The following is a 21,582-nucleotide window of genomic DNA, read 5'->3' as shown; positions in this document are numbered from 1 at the left end:
AGGCACTGTGTGGGAGGTGACAGGGCTGCCAAAGAATCTGTCAAGGAGACTCCTCATGTCATGGTGCAAGAAGCCAGGAATCAATGACCAGTGCACAGGAAAAGAGCAAGTTCCGACAACCCCCCAGAGTACCACGAGTTGTAAGGGAGATGCTTTCGTCTGTTTACTGCCCTTCAAATATGATTTGAATTGTAACACAGGGATAAATGAAGTCCTGTTACTTCCCAAAGTTGGAGCCCTTCCCATGCTAACTGAGCTGAGAGCACAAGAGGTAGGGACCTACAAGGTTCGTGCATGGGCTGGTCTGAAACCCCCAGCAAGGCCATGAAACCAGAGAACCAGGGGAGTCAACTCCAACAGTGATCCAGCCCACTAAATAGTACAGAAGGCATTTGCCTAGGCAAAATTGAAGTTACACATTACAGAGTTCTTCTATGCAAAAATCCATGACAAGTCTCAAAAAAATGAGCTGTAAGTTCCCCAGCCAGAGCCCTGCTCATCAGCTCTGTGGAATGTCACCAGAGCTGCTCGCTGTCATGACTTACCTCAAAGACTTCCTCATCTAATATCCTGGTTCCAAATACAATGATGCCATTGACGTCAATGATGGGATGGTCACTTCGGTCCAAGAACTTGGTTATTTTCTTTTTACAGTCCAATATCAAGGTGACATTTTTCTTCTGCACACTGATGGCTACTCTGTGCCACCTACAAAAACAATTCACAGATGTTAAACAGACTTCCAAGAACAAGCCAACAAGCGTAGTAACAACAAATCCTTCACAAAATGTTCCTGCAAGCCTTCATGACAGCTATCACCTGCCAAAGGATGAAAATCAGCCTTGGGCAGACCCTGGATATATCATTTGAAATAGAAGTGACAGCATTGGCAGATAATGCCATTTGATTCTCACCCTCCAAAACAGGCAGAACACCTCTTCTCACTTCAACCAGAGGCAGGGGAACCACCCTAATAACCCTGACCTAACCTCCCTCTTCCACCCTCCTCAGGTCCTGCAAGGGACTCAAGGTGTTTTTTCCTTGATTCCATAGGGCCCTTTGTATCAGTGCTCCTATCCCTATAAACACCAGACTGCCTGCGCTAATGTGATTCACCCTTTTTATAGGCAGTGTTTATTTGCCAAAGGGTACATACAGTTCAGGAAGGGGACTTTTAGCAGCAGTCAGAGGTGTCTACATACATTATACATGACCCCTATTTTACATCATGTTCAACGCATGCTGGTATTGATATAAACAATGTACTGTTTTTCCCCTTTGTGCACAAAATTTCACTTACTTGCCATCTGCTAGGTTAATGCCTCTAAAGAGAGGATAGTCTTCTGGGCCTGGCTTTCCTGTATGGTCTTCATACAGGAATACAGGAGATCTACCCATCTCCACACCAATTTGCTGGATCCCTTGCTCATTGTAAATTGAGATCAAGAAGGACTGACCTCCTTTCTTCGCTTTTACAGTGGTTAGAATGGAGAAGTCCTCTGGGAAGGGGGAAGCTGGAGTGGAAAAGCAGAGAGGTTAGTCAGGTTTCCTTGAAAACAAATCCCTACAAAAACAGCACTGTCTAATGATCTATGGGGAGAACACTGATTACTGTATACCTCTCCAGATGTGTGCACCCTAAAAATGCATGTTGGGAAACATTTAGTTACCAGCTGAAGATTCATCTGTTCCTCCAAAACCTACTGAGATGCAAGGCTGGGATGTGCTGCAACCCCATGTAGATTGCACGAGCGAAGCCAGAGCAGGGCAGCACCTCTCAAGGGCATAAATAGCATCCAGACACAGACCTGGGCATCACCAGGGATCTTCCCACTAATGATCAGAACTCTTTTTCCAGCCCTTACTGCAGTCTGAAGAGCTAAAAGCCACCCCACATTTGAACCTCCAAGCAAAGCACAGTGAGGGATTTTCTGATCTGGGACAGGAACATGATGCTAGGAAAGCAGAGATTCTAGAAGAGCTGCTGGTTTGAATCTATTTGCACCAAACCCTCCCTTTGGGTGTCCTGGAGCATTTAGGAGAGAAGGCAAAAACTTTCTATTTCATTTATCACACAATCTCCAAATTAACTTAATATGTCCGAAGGACAGAGGAAATGGAACATTCCATGCCAGTTAGGCAAATAAAACCCTTCAATATTGTGTGTAAGGGAGCAGGGGAGTTGCATCAGGTTTCATCTATTCTAGACCAGAACAGAGCATTCTGTGGCTTTGGCTTACAGGGTTGGTGCAGGAAAAAATATCTGTGAGCAGAAATAAATCTGGCAAACAGTAGGAGATGCTATTTTGTCTACATATTAAGCAGCTAACAAGTTTCCTAGTTTTTTCTCCACTCAGGAAAGCAGACCAGTCTCTATTTTTGCAAGGTTTGCAGAGTCTCACGCTGACATGAAGATCAAGTCGTGCCCTGTGCAGGATGCAGATGCTTGGTTTCTATTTTTCTGCCATTCATATAGAAGCATTAAAAATAAAAAGCCTGGATGCACATCCCAAACAGGTCTTTAATAATACCAGGAGTATTACTAAAGGATCTTCCTTGATCAAATTATTACTGGAGATAGGACCCATTGGAAATGAGGGTAGCCACAGGGCATAACCTGCTCACACACTGCATTTCAGCAGCATGAGACTTGCAGGGTATTTCTCCTCCAAGGTCCAGGCTTTCAAAACAAGGGTTGCATTGTACCGCTGGGTATCTGCTTGGGAAATCTTACACCAAGGCACAGCAGAGCGAGGTGGGGTGGCCCCGCCACAGGCAGCGTGCTGTGTCCATCTACACGCGTGGCAGCTGGCAGCATGCAGGGAAGGGAGCTGCACTTTGTTTAAACTGCAGATTTGCAGCCATATAAACCACAAAAAAAGCATCAAGCTCAATGCCCAAAAGTTTCATATAGGTTTCCTCTGCCCCATCGGCTTTTCTTAGGTGGTATCCCAGAGCTGCCTAAAGGATTTTGCTGTGGGTACAGGACCCAGGGCATGAGTTCCTCTAACCACAGCAAAGCTAGGAAGTTCAAAAATCACCCTCTTCAGCCTAGGAGTTGCTCAGACTTTATTAACTGGTTCTTTAAATGCATTTAGCTTTCCAGCACAGGATGACAGTGCAGGGCAGTGGAGGGGGCAGGAGAAAGCCCTCTGAGCAGCAGGCTCTGCTATCAAGCACTGCTGCAGACAGCATTGCAAACAGCACCTGAATGGGGCACCTGTGGATGCCTATGGAGACACTGCATTTACACCCAGTTAACATCCCTCACCCTCGTTAAATAGCATTTGGAAAGAAGCATAAAGCATATTCTGAATGGAGGACTCTGTCAATAATTAAGTACTGTGTTTATAGCCTGATTTCCCCCCTAGGACAAAAGGGCCAGATACTTGGCAAAGGCAGGCATCTGATTTTTCGTGCCTCCCATAGGATGAGCTGAGCTTTATCTCCCTCCTGCTGTATACAAATCCTCCTGTAGCACTGAATCAAGACCATACGCCTTCCTGGTTCCAATTACAGGCTACAGTTTTGGGCCTTTTATGTAAAATAGTTCATGTCCAAAATTGCATTATGAATCCACAATACAGTACCTTTCAACTTGAACAAGCTGCCAACTCATTAAAAAGCTGCTTTTAATTTTTTTTCATTATTATTAAGATGTCTCCATGGTGACGTGAGTTTCTCAACCCAAATAACCATAACGGATGAATTATAGCTGACATTACTGTTACTGCTCTGCTGTCCTGGCAAAATAACAATGCCTTCACTGTCACAGAAGTGACCCAGGCTATTGAACAACGTATGAAAACAAATCCACATACACAATGACATATACATGACAATAAATACACGAAGCACATGGAAACTGACCCAAATCCCCTCAAAGACAAGGGAGTCACCCCCTACAATGGGGTTAGGATTAAGCCTTTGTTTCCAATCCATTTTAAGCAAGCTTGATCTGAGATGCTGTACATCCATCTCCTTGCTTAACAGCACCGCACCAATGCTGGATTTGGCTCAGTGCTTCTTTACCCGATAGCCAAGTCCTTTCAAATTCCCTATGCTGCCTCACAGGAGGGTGCGTAAAGGGAAGGACGGCAAAGTTTTCACTCTGTAATACAAGTGAGCAAGAACAGCGAGCTGATCCAGCTCCCGATACAAACACAACACAGATCTGCTGTACAAGACTGTGTCATTTCTATAGCCACTTCTCAAAGGAAAACAGCTCTTCAGTGTCGCCACGTTCTGGCCTCTCTCTTCATCTGAGAAAGCTTCCAGTTTTAGAATGGCTCCTTTTCCTCAGAGATAGCTGTCCAAGCTATAATAGAGATTTGAACCCTTAGATACATACAGAATACATATATGCAGACACCCACAAGCAGTGCAGAGAATACAGAATTTGCTAAAGGAAAGCACATGACATTTTGCTGGCTGCCACTGAAATTTTGCCTTTCTTGCCTCTGCTGGAAGAGCACAGTTTTGCTGGGAAGAAGAACTTAAAGCAAGGACAAAGAGCATCTCAGCAGATTTTCCCACTCTTGTGGGTTTGAAAAACAGACAGGCTTTATATATATATATATATATATATATATATATATATCTCCTGCTTTGTTGGCTGCAGCTGCAGAAGCAGAATGCAAAGCCAATAAAGTTACCATCTTAGAAAAACACCATCTAATTAGCACAAAATATTATGTACAGTGTACATTTGCCTAGGGTGCTTGATAGCAAAGAGGGCTAGTTACCCTACAGCCCACCCGCCTGTTAATGTGGGACGACTAAAACCACATTTCCCCTGGTACACTGCCCTACAATTACTTTGTCATCTTTACCTCGCCTCTCACTCATTTGGTGGTGTGAGCTGAAGTCACATCTAGTTAGAGATGTGCTGAAAAACCCTCTGTGGATCTGATGGAAAGCACCAGTGTTTCTTCCCTCTGCTCTTCCCTTCCTACCTCCTGTCAAGCAGCAGGGGAAACTGCTTTGGAAGACTTGAGAGAGACAGAGCTACTTCAATTGCTCCACAGCTGTCCAGGTGAACTGACTGAGAAGTTGCTTGATGAAACCACAGGAACACCATCCAGATCTTCTCTGAGCTTGAACACATCAGGCCAAGCCTAGGAGTGCTTCCAGATACGGAGTGCACGACAGCAGGCACACACGTGCTGGTTACGTTGAGCTGATCTTGCCTTGGGACACGATCATTGACACCGGGGCTGCTGCAGGGCCCTTGCAGCCCGTCCCTGCTGCTCCCCACATCCATGGGATGTTCCTCGGGGACAGAGGCACAACCTGGCTGAGGGGTGTCATCAGGCACGTGACAACAGCTGTAGTCAGAAGGGTCTGCTCTGACCATCAGCAGAGACTAAAACAAGGCTTGAGGCAAGACCTAGCAGCTCCTCCACTAGTGTTGACCCAGCCACGAGCTGCCAGCCCACAGCCCAGGCACACCACACCTAGCTCCACGCCACTCTCCTTGTGTCAGGCTCTCAGATTTTAAGCAAAACATGCTGGAAGGGTGAACAGCACACTCCTGCTCACCACAGAATGTAATTCACCTGCTTACTGTCAAAACAAGCCAATAATGAAGTCTGAAAATAACCTCAGTGATAATGCATGCAGTGAAGGAGATACACAACTCGAGGATGCAAACACATTTGCAGTCCAGCCTCAGAGTCCTCATTTAGGCCACCGACAGACTGGCTCTGATAGATGCAGCACGTTAATTAAAAAACATTAGTAGTGGCATGCCACATTACCTCTGATTTAGCTAATGGATTTTGTACCATTAATTCTCTTAAACACCAAAGGAGCGTATGCACATGTCTGTCTGCTCTGCTCTAGTCGTCTGCTGCTTCACAAATGAGGTACATCTTTGTGCCTTGTTGCTAAACCTTCAAAGGCACTTTCCCCACTGAACCTAGGAAGCCCTCCACCACCTGCTCTCAGCATCTCCACCCTGATTTACATTACGTGGAGATACAGCAGCACTCCTGGAAGGAGAGCTTCCATGGTGGCCATGTGTTCAAGACCAAAGCTCTCATGCAGTGAGCAACTGTCCATGCCTGGTGATGTGTCCAGTTTTAAGACTGCATTTTACATTAATCACCCTTGGCTTGAAAATTTAAGTCTCCAGCGCATCCCAAGTGATGAGCAGAACAGTCCTTATCCCATATGGTCCCCAATGGCTTTGTAAACTCCTGTATCTCTGTGGCTTGCCCTAATGAACCTCCAATTTCCTTCAAACAGCTTTTCTTGGGACATCTGTTCTTGTGGGGCAGTCTATTACTTTTATATGGTGATTATTTGTGTTATGAGACACCACAGCCACAGAGTAAGACCCTACTGTGTTTGGCACTCTACAAACAGAGCAAAACACGGTCTGCATTCCTTCGTGTCTTCCAAGCCTCTCTCCCCAGCAGGATGCCACTGTGTGATAATGAGACAGTAGAAACTTTCTAATATAGGAAGAAACGAAGAAACAGATGTACGCAGTGGCCGCATCTCCCTCAGTGAAACCTGCCCCCATATTCAAACACAACAAAAGAACTGACTCTGGTGTTATTTGATGGTTGAAAGCTTACATTCCCCCCCAAAATAGCGGAATCATTCCCTGCCAGGGAGTACACATGCTTAAAAGTCAAGGAATTTTGCATCTCCAGGCCCTGTATGCGCCTGGGGAAACTGAGAAAAGGAACAGATACTGCTATAATAAAAAAATAAAAAATAAAAAATTGCTATAATAAGAAAAAGATACTCACCAGGATACAGCTGCTTTGTCGGTGCACTAAGCTGAGCATCTTTTGTTACTCTATAAGCAACATCTGCTTCTTTTGAAGATCTTCTGCTTGTGCAAAACCCTGTTGTTTTTGTTATACCATCAGGTAAATTATGAAAATCTAGGACCTTCAAGAGGTCTGCAGGTTCAGCTGCAAAAAAAAGAAAGAAAACAGGAATTAACAGGCAACAGGACTGGCACTTCAGATCCAAATCATTAGCCTACATCACAAATCATTCCATCCCTTAAATAACAGATGACACAAGTTTTCGATACATCTGCAAATACAATGTTAATACCAGCTTCAAAGCTAGGATGCTGTATTGCTGGTCAGAGACACTAATTCAACACAGAACAGTTGATCAGTTGTCTGCACCAGGGGAGAAGGGAGAATATACTATCTTATTAGCTGGAGTAGTTACATATTTTCTGGATGCCTTTGCCCAATCTCCATCACACAAGCACATCCGTGAAGATTAAGCATCACAGAGGAAATTCATGATCTCAGGAAATGGCTTTAAATCAGGAGGTTGCCAGAAATTTGCTGATGCAAACGTTTCCATTCTTTAATTGGTTGATAGAGAAAAAAACATGAAGCAAATTCCCCAGCAAGTATCCTTAAGGGTTATATGCTTGTACCATGCAAAACAAGTGCATGGTGATTTACAGCAGCTAGAGTTAACAGGTAAACCCGAAGCGTGGCTGTGGGTTATAACAGAGAGCAACACCAGTGTGATGCTTCAGTGCTCAAGTGGTTCCTGCTGCCTGCAGGCTCAACTCAGACCCTCGGAGGGTTTTGTGCACAGCATCTAACCTGCCCAGGGCAAAGCCAGCAGATCTGGGGCAGGAACACAGCACAACTCCACCACAGGCAGCTGGGTGCCTCCCCTGCATCTGCACCCCAGCCCAGGTGAGGGTTATCAAATAATTCCCCTCTTTGGCAGGTATTCCCCCATGACATGGTTTCCTGCACAACCAGCAATGCACTTGAGCATGCAGCTGCACTTGCCGATAAAGAAAACAAGCTTTACAGAAAAAAACAAGCTTTTTTTTTAAAAAAAAAAAAAACACTCCCTAGCTTGCAAAAAAAAAAAAATTGTCCTGGTTTGTGGCCTCACAAAGTCTGTCACCTCTGCCAGGAATTTGCCAGGGCACAGCACAGCCACTGCAGCCTGCCTTGACCACATCCCATCAAGTTCCCATCCCTACTGAGGTGTGCAGCAGCAAAAGCCTTGGTTAAAAGCTATCGGAGCTGCTCACACCTCATCCCAGCAGAGCCAGGGCTGTCACCTCCAGGCAGTTCGGTCTCTCCGGCAGCAATTAAATAGTGCAAACGAGGCATCTCATCAGTTTCCTAATCTGGTCTTGCTCATGTCAGAAGAGATGGCATCACCAGAAGTGGAGAAACCAGATCCGACTTTAAACACTTAAAAATAAATTGTTTGGAGTTTCGACCTGATGCTCGCAGCAAAGCGCTGTCAGGAAGATGAACCAGCCAACTCAGCAAACCCCTGGCAGTGCCCAAAGCCAACGCCTGCACATCAGCTTCATTTAGCCTCGCCTGGACAATATATCACAGCTGTGTTCTTTTGCCACACGATCCATTATTTTTCCCTGGAGAGTGATATTGCTCAGATCCTCAAGGACAGGCACACATCAGGTGCTCTGATGCATGCAATGGCCCAGACAACCCCTGGGCTGGCTGCCCCAGCTTCCATCTGTGTCCCAGGACATCTCGCCACGCTGATGGCCAAAGGTGCAAAGCTCATTACCAGCTGGTAACAGAGGGTTTGCAAGAGGGTCTTCCAAAAGCCTGTGCCAGACATTACTGCCTTCATCCATGGGGACGGGCTACAATATATACATTAGCATTGAACACAAAAAGCCCAGCACTGGAAAGAAATACGAACAGATCTCCTACAAAAAAAAAATTTTGGTTACCAAGAAGATCTGCCTAATATTTGCATGGAAAACTCACGTACATTGTTAGGCAGCTTTAAAAAGTTTCCACAATCCTGAGAAATTGGGTCCTCAATAAGAGATTGCAAACATATGGCAAATCCGAGTCAACACAGCAGATAATAAACCAGCTGAGAGAGTCAGGGCCAAGAAGCATACAGCTGTAATGTTTCCTCATTTCTCATTCTTGTTAGACAGAATATGGATGACTTTTGTTTAAGCTGTCTTTGCAGTTCGGACCTTCCCCCTGCCTTTAACCATGCTTTATTTCATGCAGAAATTCCTACGTACCCACAGCCCAAGCTGCCTATAAGCAATGAAAATGATAATAGTGTAAGTCCAGCTCTGCTTCCAGCTCCCTCCCTCTGCTCTGGGAGATTCAGCTCAGCCAGCTCCAAGCTGCCTCCAAAATTTATTTACAGAGAAGAGGGGAAAAAGGCAGCGAGGCAGGGGGAGGGGATACGAATTCCAGACTCCTGACATCAGCCGAGCTCCCCAGGCACGGGCTGCAGGGGATTTGGAGCCTTGCTCGCAGCGCTGCACGCAGCCGTCCCGCAGCAGGGCCGAGCTGGCTGCAGGAACAGAAACTGCTGCAGAAGAATCCACCGCCCAAAATCCCATCTCCCAAAATCCCATCTGCTGGGGTGACCAGAACTGGGCAAACACTCCCAGCAAAGCAGCCCCAGAGCACTAGAGCCAGTTGTGGGCATCTTGGAGAAGTGTACAGCACTGGATGGGGCAAGTGCTGCTTGCTGCAGCTGTGCAGTGTATGGAGGGGAAGTGCAGCACGAAGACAAAAAAGCAGATTTTGCCAGCTCTATGCATTAACTGAATTATACCGCTTTCAAGTCAGAAGGCTGCTGCTTGCCAGAAGTTCTTGCTGCAGTTGCAGCGAAGCAGCGTGTTCGGAGCTGGAACTCCTCCAGCAGCCACCAGCAGGTTGCAGGCTCTGCTCTCCAGCCCCTGCTCACAGCCCTCTGACCGCCCTCACCCAGCACCACGGCGCACCACGGCACCCAGCACCCTGTGCAGGGCTCCTCCTTTGTGCAGGACGGTTCAAGCATCTGCCTGCCAGCCTCTGCTGCTCTCCTGCTCCAAACACAACACACAATTCATCTTCGTTTCGAAGATCCTCTACGCCTCTAACTGTGATGGATTAGCTCAGGCGAGAAATTAAAGTAAAACAGCAGCGTGGGCACCACACAAAGTAGGAAACAGACTGCAGACAGTGCAGGTGAACAGCAGGAGAGGAAAGCCTTTCTGTTAGAGACGTGCACGAGCATCACCTCTGCTTGCTCCAGGAGAGGCAAGGAGCCAGCTTGGACCCTTCACCACACGCTCCAGCACTAAGAGCTCCGGTCTGAGGAGGATTTAAGCAGCGTGAAAGCCTCCAGCTCTTTCTAAAAAGATGCAATTCACACAGGAGCAGCTCTTATTCATGCCCAGTTAACCAGTTTATTTCCCCTTGATTTTTCAGCCAAATTTAAACCCAGCAATCTCCTGTTCGGAGCTGCGACGGAAGCCACAGGACAGAGACCAGCCTGACCAAGGCCAGGCCCTGCAGGGTATTTCTTACAAGCTTGTACCGGGCTTGGCCTGCATCCAAGAGCTGAATTAGTTGTTGCTATATGAAAGCTCCTCTTTTTTTTTTTTTTTTTTTTTTTTGCTATTTTATGAATACCATTACTATGCAACATTACACACTGGGTCATTCTTTTGCTTGACATGCACAGGGCTGCCTGAGGAGACCAGCAGCTCCATCCCTGCTGCACCACAGGATGGCAATAAACCCAGTAGGCAAAGAGGCAAACCATAAAGAGCCAAAATCAGGGCAAATCAGGGCTATCTTAGGCCAGAGGCTGCCCCGAAACCTGCCCCCAGTAATGGGAAGCCCTTGAATGAGACAGAGCACCACTCCCCACTTTTAACAGAGCCGAGATGAATTACACATTGAGCCCACGGTGGCAAAAGCAGGGATTAAATCCGTAATTCCTCAGTGTCTAACGAGGGCTTTAACCACAAAACCAATCTGTGTTAATTGGGTTCCTAATTTTTTAATTACCTGTTAAAACCTGGGCTAGAGGCTGCTGGTTTTAGTTTTACCTCCACCCTCCGGGCCGCAGTGGCCAACTGCCTTTCCCCCCCTCACACATCACAAGGAGGCAAATCAAGCAGCAGTCACAAAATAAAACCCAATGGCTTCAGGCTGCACACAGGCTCCAGCTCTGGCCTGCCACTCTCAAATGCAGCCAAACAACCTGGTCAGACTCAGCTGCATGACATGGAAGCAGGTCAGAAATCCTATATCAGTTCAAGGAAGCCGGAGCATCCCTGACATTTGAAGCACTTGTGGCTGTGGGCAAGCCCCGATTCCAACACAACTGGGTTGTTCATTCTCACCTTTCCCTGTTATTTCAATTAAATTACTAGAGGGGAACAGGTCTTAAGCCCTACTGATCCTTCAGCACACATGCAAGAGCAAGGATTATGTTTCTAATGCCATTACACTTGTTAGCCATAGAGCAGCAAGGTGGAGACCCAGACTTCTAAACACCTCACTGAAGGTCAAAGGCTTTCTATGCACCACATGATGGTCACACAAAGGTTAAACAGTTCGATATAGCAAGTGGAACAAAAATCCTAGTAAGAATAAGAAAGCAATCAGGTTCAGTCCTCATGGTTAATGCCTGCTCTATCCCAAAATAAAGGAGCTACCTACTCCTGGTAGAAGTTCCCCATGCATACCTCTGCAGACACCTTTGCTGGAAATTTTGGGGGAGAACAGCCTTTCCCACAGGCTTTCTGCTTGCATGGCACAATACCCAAGCTCAACCAGAGACCATTGAGCCTATGGAAAGGAAAGGGAAGGAAATTCCCTGAGGACAGGATCTCCAAAGGGATTCAGCCCAAACAGAACAAGCAGTCAGATCTGATTCCAACACATTTACTGAACTGCAGCAAGCTCTTCTGAAACCAGGCTGCTTTTTCCACCAGGCTCAATACCAAACCCAAGCCCTCCTAAAATAATTTTTTCTGGCCAAGGCACTTTGTTTCACTCCCACCTACTGAATTTCTCAGTATTTCTTCACTCCTGTAAGAGCTACGAGGTGCCAGCCCAGAGAAGGGCACACCGCGCTGGTTCCCTGCTCCTCTCCTTCCACCACCCACTTGGTAGTTCTCCAGCTCAATGTTCTTGAAAGCACGATGGATCACCAGGAAAATAAGACATCATATCCCCCCTCCAAAGAAAACAACCCACGGAAACAGTGCTGCTGAAGCTCAGTGCAAGATCACCTTGCAGCTTCTAGGAACTACTCTGAAAATCCGAGCATATGCAGCCTTCGCCAGAAGTCATTAATCTAAGCCATATTTATGCCTGTAATAATAACAGCAACACCTGAAGCAATGCTCCTGAATGGGCCCCAAACCATTTTACCAAGTGTCAGGATACGTAAGTAGCTTATACATTACCTGGGGGTATCTGCAATTCCGGTGTCTGAAGGATTACCAAATTACAAATAACAAGCCTCGAAACAGTTCTCCCCCGTCATTTTTCAAGGCATTTAAGTAAATCCTTATCCCCAGGGAAATCTCTAGTATTTAAAACTGCCACTGAGCTGAAGACTGAAGCTATTGCAGCCTGGCAGCACTGGTGGCAGGTGTTATCCACAGCCTCCCTGCTTCACAGGGGGCACGCAGCTGCAGCTTCTCCTGCCCTGCCACACTGAGCAGCACCAACAGGCACTGGGCAGAAGGAAAAACAGGTGGTTGAAAAGACCATGGAATGGACTCCACTAAATTATAAATTATTTTTTTCCAACTACATAAAGGAGGGTAAGTCCTTTTTATTGAAAGCGGCCTTTTAATTATGTATAGGAAATTTTATAAGCCTTATAAGTTGCCTTCTAGTTTTTCAGTGTGATGTTCAAGCTTTACCAGGTACCATTCAGGAAGATTTATTAAAATGAAGTTATATCATGACTCTAGCAGCAAAGACCTTCAGATAGAAAACAAGAGAACTCCACCAGGTATCAAAAGATCCCTCCAAAAAATCCCTCATGCACATCCCAGCAAGTTGCAGTGCTGCAACACTGCATCTCCCCTGCGAGTTTACAGCAGGGCACACCTGGCACAAGAATGAGATTCCATGTCATTGCAACCCATGCTGTACCCGCAGCGCTCAGTATACCCCTTGTGAGCTAGCTCCTAAATCAACCGCTTCCTTTCACGGATCTCTACACATTTTCTAATGATGGAGATGCTATAGAAAAATTGGGTATTGCTGAAAAAACACTTGCTTTTCCAGAATACCTCAATGGAGAGGTTGAAGAGGCTTTAGCAGCATTTTAGCACTGCACAGTGCAGCATGTGTACAGAAAGCAGCCACACACCCAGCTATGCCCAAAGCTAGGCTTAAAACTAGCTTTTAAAACTAGGCCTTCCCCTTTCACTTAATACTATTACCATCTTGGGTAAAAATGGAGCTTATTCAGTGATAGTTGACATCTTGCATGTCTTCAGCATCCTCACTGTGTTCCTAGAGCTTAGGAGTCAAGCAAATCCCCTTTCTCCAACCCTTTACCTTGTACTAACCTTCGAAGTGCAGATATTCCCACCAGTATCCTGAAACACACTTTTATTGTGCACAGGTGATGTATTCTTGTATTCATGTAAAAACTGCAACATCTGGGTGTCTGGACAAGAGGTCACCACCCTGTAACAGTGGAGAACCACTCTTCTATATCTGGTTTCATAACAGTTGAAGGGCATCCAAAGACTTTCAGGACTTCATGACACAGCACTTAGTCACACTACAGCTTACGCGCAATTATTGCCAAAGACCTGAGATCACAAGGTGAAGAATGAATAAGCATTTCTGTTCCCAACTCACTCCAGGTGCCCTCCACAACTTTAGCATTTAATGTGCAACCCAGTCTGGACATTTGTACCCGAGTGTCATCACCCAAGAACCAGGCTTCCTAGGAAGGGAAGCCTTCCCATACGGACAGGCTATCTCAGCCCTCAGCAAGTAGTGACAGTAAACAAGGTGAATAAGGATTATTTCAGCAAGTGTCTCCTTGAAGATTACCTTGAATCCTAAAGAAAAGGAGGAACAATTTTAATGGAAAAATGGAAGAGGTGCACTGCAGCTCCCCTGCCCACAACTGCCCAGGATTAGCCAGCTACCTTAGGTTGCCTCATCTGTCTCGCAAAAATTCAGAGATGTATTCAGAGATGTAAATGTTGCCCCTGGATTCCCATCACCAACACCAAGAGCAGAATGCAGTCCCGAGCATGGACAGATCCAGCTCCTGGACCCAGAAAAGTCACTGGTTCACCCACACAGCCTTGGCTGAGCCATTCATGCCAGGTGACTTGATGGACACAGGGTGGATATGCAGCTCCCTGGCTTTAGCAAAGCCAGAGAACCCACTCCTTCATATTCCCATCTCATTTTTATCATCTTTAAGCCAGAAAATCACCAGCATCTGTGTTTTGAGATTGCAAGACATTTTATAAGGATTTACAGGTACTCAGATGACAGGTATGACATTATTACCGAATTTCCCCCAGTTAATAGAGTCTATATATCCTGCGCAAACAGCATCAAGCAGAGCACCAGTGTCTCACTTATCTTCTCAAGCAGGGAAGGAGGGCTCTGCAGGGCTGCCTGAACGCACAGGAAAAATGCCCTCCTGGGAAGAGATGGAGTAGAGATTACTGCTTATTTTTAAAGGAAAAAGCGACTTCCAACAGAAGCCCAAAAAGCCCTTGAGCTGTGAGAGGTCAGAGCTGCTGGCACAACATCGCTGGAGCAACCAGGGACAGGAAGAGCCCGCTGTGACCCAGCAGCAGTGTGCTTTAATCCTGACCCCTTTAATCCTGACCCAGGAAACCCAGCCAAGGTCCAGGTCCCTCCAAGGGAGCTGAACCTCAGCACCAGAGCTCCCAGCAGAGCAGCATGCTGGGCACCTTGCTGCCCCAGCGTGGAAGCCAGCTGGGGAAAAACACAAACAGACCCTTTGTCTTCCATCTTCACCAGTTTGGTTTCCCCCCCAGCGCTTTTCCAAAATTGTTTCTTAGCACTAAAACACTCAGTTATTTCCTAGCCTGAGCCAAGGGGCTGCCCTTGGCACAAGGAGCAGCAGCACCAAAGCCAGAGCTGCTCAGTGGGATGGGTGCCTGTTTCACCACGTTTAGAGCTTCTCTTGTTCCCAAGCCCTTGCCCAGAGGTTTAAATATCCATGCTTATAGCAGGAATGATTCAAGCACCAACAGGTAAATGCTCCTGTACTGAAATCTGTACCAGACTGCTAAATGCAGATGAGAATGAAGCTGCTTCACTTAGCAACATCCGCTTCGTGCCTGCAGAATTTCAACAATTTCTGCTCCTTATCTATATGCTTTTCAGCACAGTTGGACTTGGGCTCCAGCCCTCGGATAATTAACTATCCAAACAAGATGGCAGAGGCTAGGACAACAAAAACTAACCTTAAGCTGCAGTTGCCATTGTTCAAGCATCCTTTGGATTGAATTAGTAGCCCCTTGAATTCTTCAGCATGCCAGCAGCCCAATAAAACAAAATGGCATTTGGACAAAGGAAAGGCATTTTAAGAAGGATAATCAGGGAGTCTGAACTGCAGGATTGAAGCTCTGGAAGTTTGTTCCCTAGGAAGGGGCATGCTACAGCAAAAAATGCTGACTACGTCCAGGGTCAGATCCTCATCTGGTGCACATCAGCTCAGATCCAATAGCTGCAACAAATCTGTCAATTCTCATTGCTCTAGATAGCAGAATATTTCACCAATGACTCATGTCGTCCCCTTATGGGTTTTTTTTAAAGGCCCAAGTAGTCCCAGCTGTGAACAAAGGAAACCATTATACAGAACCAGATTCAAAAGATCATATGCATAATCCCAGAAGGGATAGAAAGAAACCCAGAACCGATATCAGAACAGCTCTGCAAGACTACATTAAAACCCAAGGATCAAATAATCTTTGTTCCTTTCAGCATAAATCATTTTCTTAAAAAAAAAAAAATCAATCATTTGGGTTTCTAACAAAGCAGTGGTGTTAGCAGCCAGCAGCAGAGAGCAGGCCTTCCCTCCGCAGAATATAATTAAACCACGCAAATAATCTCTGCTGCAAATGCCACGCAGAGAACTTCAGGACAATTTGCAGAAAACAGGCGAGCATTTAAGACTTCAGGGAAACTCCCAGCCCCATTCAAGATGAGGAGCAAATATCCCATTCATTTTGAAGAACAGAGGATTTCAGATTCTGCTCTAGAGGAAGAAAAAACACAGCTTTGCAGGGCTGGCTCCATGAGCACAAGCATTTGAGGCACAAAGAGTGCTAAAAGGGTCTGGGATGCTGGCAAGCCATCTCCTGACAGGGGAAGCTCCGGCCAGGGCAATTCCTGGGAGCCCAGCACCATCAGCAGTAGCGCAGTGACACCCATCACGGGGAGGCTGGGGACGGCTATTGCTGCATGCCAACAGCACATCAAGGAGAGATCCTACAGGAGGGATTTCTGCCCCCTCTGAGCAGCTACTGATCCCAAATCCTGCAAATCCTGGGAAAAGATGAGGACGGGGAAAGGGTGGTGGTGGCCTCCCCAGAAAGACAGCCCCATGGGGCACCAAGCCAGCGTGCATAATCCCAATCCCAGCTCCCACCTGCAGAAATCACTGGGATTTGCATTTTTATTTATTTTATTTTTTTTTAAATCTGTCCCCAAAGAGGGGGCCGCTGAAGCAAACCACTCCAAAAAGAAAAAAAAGCACAAACCCTTTTAAGGCAGAGCACAAGGACGAGCCCAGCCACCCCCGCCCTGGGCCACGTCAGGGCCCAGCACCACTGTTCAGTATCCAAGCCATTTTTATGGGCCTGTCCTGACAGCAGGGTCAAGGGAACGAGGTCAATCACCAGCCTCACCATCCCGGCCTCTGCCCGCACGCCTGGGCTGCAGATGCCACGCATTCCGCCCTGCCCACAGCCCCGGCAGGCCCAGCCCCGCTTCCCAAGGGCCTGGGGAAGCTCTCCCCTTCCCCACCACTTCCCTCAAGTATTTCTGGGTCACAGTGACATCTTGGGAAGCTTTCCAGCAGAATTTCTGTTACTGGCAAGAGCCCTGCCCTTTACACGCAGTAAGGGCGAGCAGCCTTGAGCTCTCGGAGCTGTTGGAGCTGCATTATTAGAGCCACAGGCACGCACTCAGCAGATCTGCAAAGGGAAACTGTGACGGGGCATGACTTCATCTTCTGAATGATTAAGGGGCAGGCCCAAGGGCTCAGTTTTAGGAGCAGTTTCTCAATGTCAACCATGCAGAAAGCAAGGAAGAACCAGCCAGCAACCCTGCCGGCACCCAACCTCAGGAGCACAGAGCCCAGCTCCACAGCAGGAGGGCTGCAGGGAGCATCTCCCACACCAAGCTGTCCCCCGAGCACGAGCTCAGTGCCAGCACAGGACCACACGTGCAGAACAGGGTGCTTCAGGGGCTGGGGACGTCAGCATCCCCTGGGGACCCAAGCCACACTCCACCGTAACCATTCTGCACAGCCCAGGGCAACCCAGCCAGGCTGCAGGTCTCACCTGAGGCAGAAGAGGGTTTTAAGAAGAAACCTTTCTGCTTTTTCAGTTATTTTCTGGCTGGAGCTTAGGGGACAGCCACTGCCTTCCCTGCACTGCCCAGGGCTCAGCCAGCTACAGGGAGGGCTCCGAGCTCTGGAGCAAAGCCCCTGGGCAGGTGCATTTTGAGGGGGAAAGGCAAGTTCACCACTTTGTCTCCGCTCCAAGGAGGGCGACGTGTTTCCAGACACTCTGGCACTCGGACAACATTTGCATTTTCGAAGTACTTTGTAATGATCAACTAATTAATGCTCTTTACAGCCCGCAATTAGGGCCTGATCCAACAGTGCATTCAAGTCAGGTGGGTTGCAACCCGTTTTAGTTCAGTGCAGAATAGTCCCTCCTGCACTGAACACAAGCTGACACGATCACATCCCAGAATGGGGAGGGAGGAGCACACAAAGCTGCTGTCAGAGCAGGCGTGAGATCCTCATCAGCTGCTGCAGCATGCTGCCAGGGCTGCCCAGTCCTTCCAGGATGCTGAAGCACATCACAGAGCACCTTGCTTCCTTCTTTCACCATCCAAAACTACCTGGAAATTAACCAAGAACAAGGGTATCACCTTGTTCAGAGTCAGGCAGATGTGGATCAAGGCCATGACCCCCCCCCCCCCCGCCCCCGTGTGACTTTTCACTCAGAACTCCCCAAATACAAAAAAGTTTTCCTGCTAGAGCAATACTTGGTAGCCCTCTGGGTTATTTTATGTTGGCTAACTGTCCCTCAACCCATCTGTATTCTGGATGCTTATAAGGACTATAAAGGCTCAGTGTATAGGCATGGGGAAACGATCTACTCCACACAGTCCATGCCTTAGCTAGAAACCAAGCCCAAGACAGCCACAACAGACACAAGTCCAGCTCCTTGCTCCCCAGAGGTGGATCAACACAGCTTAGAAAGAGCATGCAAAATGGACAAGGTTTGGGGGAACACCCACCATTTGGGATATCCTCCCTATAGCCATGCCCAGCCCTTCAATTCCATCAGCACTGCAAGCAGACCATCCAACCAGGAGCACTGACACAGCAACCACATAATTACAATCATTTCCACCATGGTACACACTGCAGCTGGGCTGGCAACCAGACTCCAATCACCAGTGCATCACCCTACCACTTAAAAAGGGAGCAATCCACAGGAGGGTTTGCTGCACTGCACTGCCCCAACACCCTGCACAGGTAGCCCAGCTGGGATGCTTCCACAGCAAACATGTTGGAGCTAAAAACTCATTCTCATGCACTGTGGGGTTTTGCTGTCCGCAGAGTTTATGGGACCAAGCATAAGCAATTTTAATTTTCAAATGTCTTATTGAATTTTTAAGGAGCCCACTGAATTATTTCCAGCACTACTGAATACATAAATATTTTTGAAACAGATGTAAAACCAATTCTTCTCTTCAGATGTTTGAATCAATAAACTGTTAGCATTTCCTTTATATCTATATCTGATTTTCCTCCTCAGAAATGTAGCTGGAAGATGAATTTCAAAAATCTGCTTCACTTGATGAAAAAGGTTTCTAAAGGCTATTTTCCAGCATTAACCATGAATCCCCAGCCACAAGTTTCACAAGTTCTCAAACACCACAAAACAGTTTTGATGCACACAAGGTGACTATGCAGGCAGGCAGAAGAAATTCAGCACTTAGATTGCCGGCCCCTGATGATTTTTCTCTGTTCTAACCTATATTTATTCAGCAGATCTTATTCCTGATTAGGTGTTTAAATGAATTTGTTACTGTCATTAGGAAAAGAACAACATTTTACGTTAAGCCAACTGAGTTTTTAGGGACTAGTTAGAATAATATATAATCTGCTGATGGCCAAACATGCACAAAAAGAGGCTCATCCAAATACAACACTCCAGCTCCCATTCAGCACAAAAAAAAAAAAAAAAAAAAACACACACAAGTAGGCTATGTATTTTCCTTCCACCTGAATCAAGGAGCAGCACACAGACAGGCTTTGCAGTCAGAGCACTGTGAGATGAGCAGGATGCCCCCACACCGTAGCCCCAAAGGCTGGAAGGGGGTTCGCGGTTTTTAACCCCCAGGAGCTGAGCACAGCAAGCAGCACTAGTGCAACGCCACGAAATGAGCGTTCAGCCTTGACTGACCTTTCTGATCTCTGACCCTGGGTCAGGAGGTGAGGAAGGCAAGCCATCAGCCCCCTCGTTAACTCAGAGCAGCCTCACCATTACACAGCTATCAGGAGCCAAATAGGAGCTAATTACCCTACAAAAGTCTCCTCCCCCCCTGCACCACCCTACCTGTGGCAGGAGACAGAAATCCCACTTTAGGAGCCAGTTTAAAAGTGAGGGGGTTTTTTTGTTTGTTTTGTTTTTTGGATCATGGAGCAGTATTCCTATAAAATCATGGCTTTTTGCTTAAAACCCACAGCTGCCATCAGGGCATATCGTGGCAGTGTCCAAGAGGGACAAGAACTGATTTTTAGAAAAGTCAGGTCACCAGATCCCTCATCACTGCACAATCATTTTTCCCCTTTCAGATATTTTCCATTAAATTGCTTACAATGATTTCTGCATTGACTGTTCTTGGAAGTGCGCTGCATTTAGCAACTGAAATGTCATTTCGGGTCTTCCATTATACACGAAGGAGAACTCAAACCCAAAGATAGCAGCTACATTGAAATATGCTACTATAAAAGCTAACGAAATATCCAAGAAAACCATCCAAAAAGCTTTCCCAGGACTCTAACACTGGCCCAGACAAATATTTACATAATTATTCACATCGGTTTGTTTTAAATAAGGCCTTTTGTTATTGTTCCTTTGGCATTAACCATCTAATTAGAGGCCAATGGCAGTTACAAAACTCACTGCTGCTCTCCAGCAGCACCAACAAGGAGTGCTGCTTCAGTCACCTCCTGCTTGCTGGGTAAACCCAGGGCAGGGAAGTGTCAAAAGGGAGTAACATCTAGGGAATATCATCTTCCTGCAGACACCAGGGGATGGAGGAGCAAAAGCTGTGGCTGGCTGCATGCTGGGAAAGCAAAAGACTGAGGGGCAAAGGGTAAGAGGTCTCCTGGCAGAAATACCCACAAATGCCAAGGTTTCTCAGCTCTCATAGCAGCCCTATTCTATGATCCTGGACAAATCACTTCTGTGTACGTGTCTGCCTTACATCCTCGCTTTTGGGACTGGTCTTCCCCTGGATGCGTGCAGACCGCCCAGCATAACTGCAGCACACCAGCTCGATGTGGCAGGAGGCAACGCACCACTTAGCACAGCAACTCGAGATAAACGCATGCCAAGGTACTCGTGGTGGTCTTCAGGAAGAAAATGTGCACAAGCCAGTTTTAAGGCAAAGCTCCAAACGTATTGATGAAGTGGATGATAACAACCCTTCTTGGTGCCACAAGCAGCAGCCAGGAAACTGAGTCCGTCCCATGCCTGCTCCCCCAGCCACACAGCTGGAGATGCCCCAGCAGCCATGCACATGCAGGCTCCTCTCATTCCTGTTATGAGAAGACTTTTCCACACTGTCCCTTTTCCTGTGGCATGGCTCAGGCACCCAGCTCCCAGATTCTGAGCTAATAGTCAAGCTCAGCACCCAAACCCCTTCATGCTCTTGAACCCCTGGAAAGGGGATGACTCTGAGTGAGCCCCCAAAAGCCCAGCCTCCAGCCTGGCCACCCTTCCAGCTACCATTCCCCAGCTCCCCTTCAGCTTTTCCAGGTTTTTTAAGAAAGGAGGTGGGAAGAGAATATCCCCATCACAGCCTTACCTGCAGCACAGCCTGCTTCCTGCACAGGGAGCTCACAGCTTTGTCCTCAGCCCCTGCTGCCACATCGTGCCACCAGGCTGATAGCTGGCAACGATGGCTGACATACATAATTCACATCCTGAATATCTTTCCTCAGGTTTACTACTGTGCTCCTGAGGCCTTTAGAGATGGGATTCAAGTTACTGAAAGCAAGACAATCCATCAAAGCACAGCAGAGAAGGAACAGAAATGAAGCTATCTAGGGCCATAAAGCGAAGCTGGGACTGTAAAAGGAAATTTCTCCCCCCTCCAATTGATCTTCCCACCCCCAGGATGGACGTGAGGAGAGGAAAGACCCCAAAGCCAGCCCATGTTTTCTTTGGAAGCTGCCACCCCCACAGCAGGGAGGCTGTGCTGGGACCAACACCCATCACTGGTAGCTCAACCAACCAAACCTCCACGTGAGGTGCTCCTGGGGAGCCCAGGGCAAGGCCAC

General features: G+C 47.2%; 1 protein-coding gene across 2 annotated transcripts in view; it reads right to left on the bottom strand.

Annotated features, from left to right (window-relative positions):
• The window catches only part of COL5A1 (collagen type V alpha 1 chain), a 149,006-nt gene that overhangs the window by 108,013 nt on the left and 19,411 nt on the right, over positions 1 to 21,582 (bottom strand). For both annotated transcript variants that reach the window (XM_035341727.1, XM_035341726.1), the window contains exons 2-4: positions 6,762 to 6,929; positions 1,301 to 1,514; positions 546 to 708 (exon numbers count right to left, since the gene is read on the bottom strand). In XM_035341727.1, the coding sequence (XP_035197618.1) occupies positions 546 to 708; positions 1,301 to 1,514; positions 6,762 to 6,929 (545 nt within the window). The remainder of the gene's footprint in view (positions 1 to 545; positions 709 to 1,300; positions 1,515 to 6,761; positions 6,930 to 21,582) is intronic.

The sequence above is a fragment of the Oxyura jamaicensis genome, chromosome 17 (genome assembly GCF_011077185.1).
Source record: "Oxyura jamaicensis isolate SHBP4307 breed ruddy duck chromosome 17, BPBGC_Ojam_1.0, whole genome shotgun sequence".
Lineage (NCBI taxonomy): Eukaryota > Metazoa > Chordata > Aves > Anseriformes > Anatidae > Oxyura > Oxyura jamaicensis.
The sequence above is the reverse complement of the archived record's forward strand: the minus strand, read 5'-3'. Positions and strand labels throughout refer to the sequence as shown.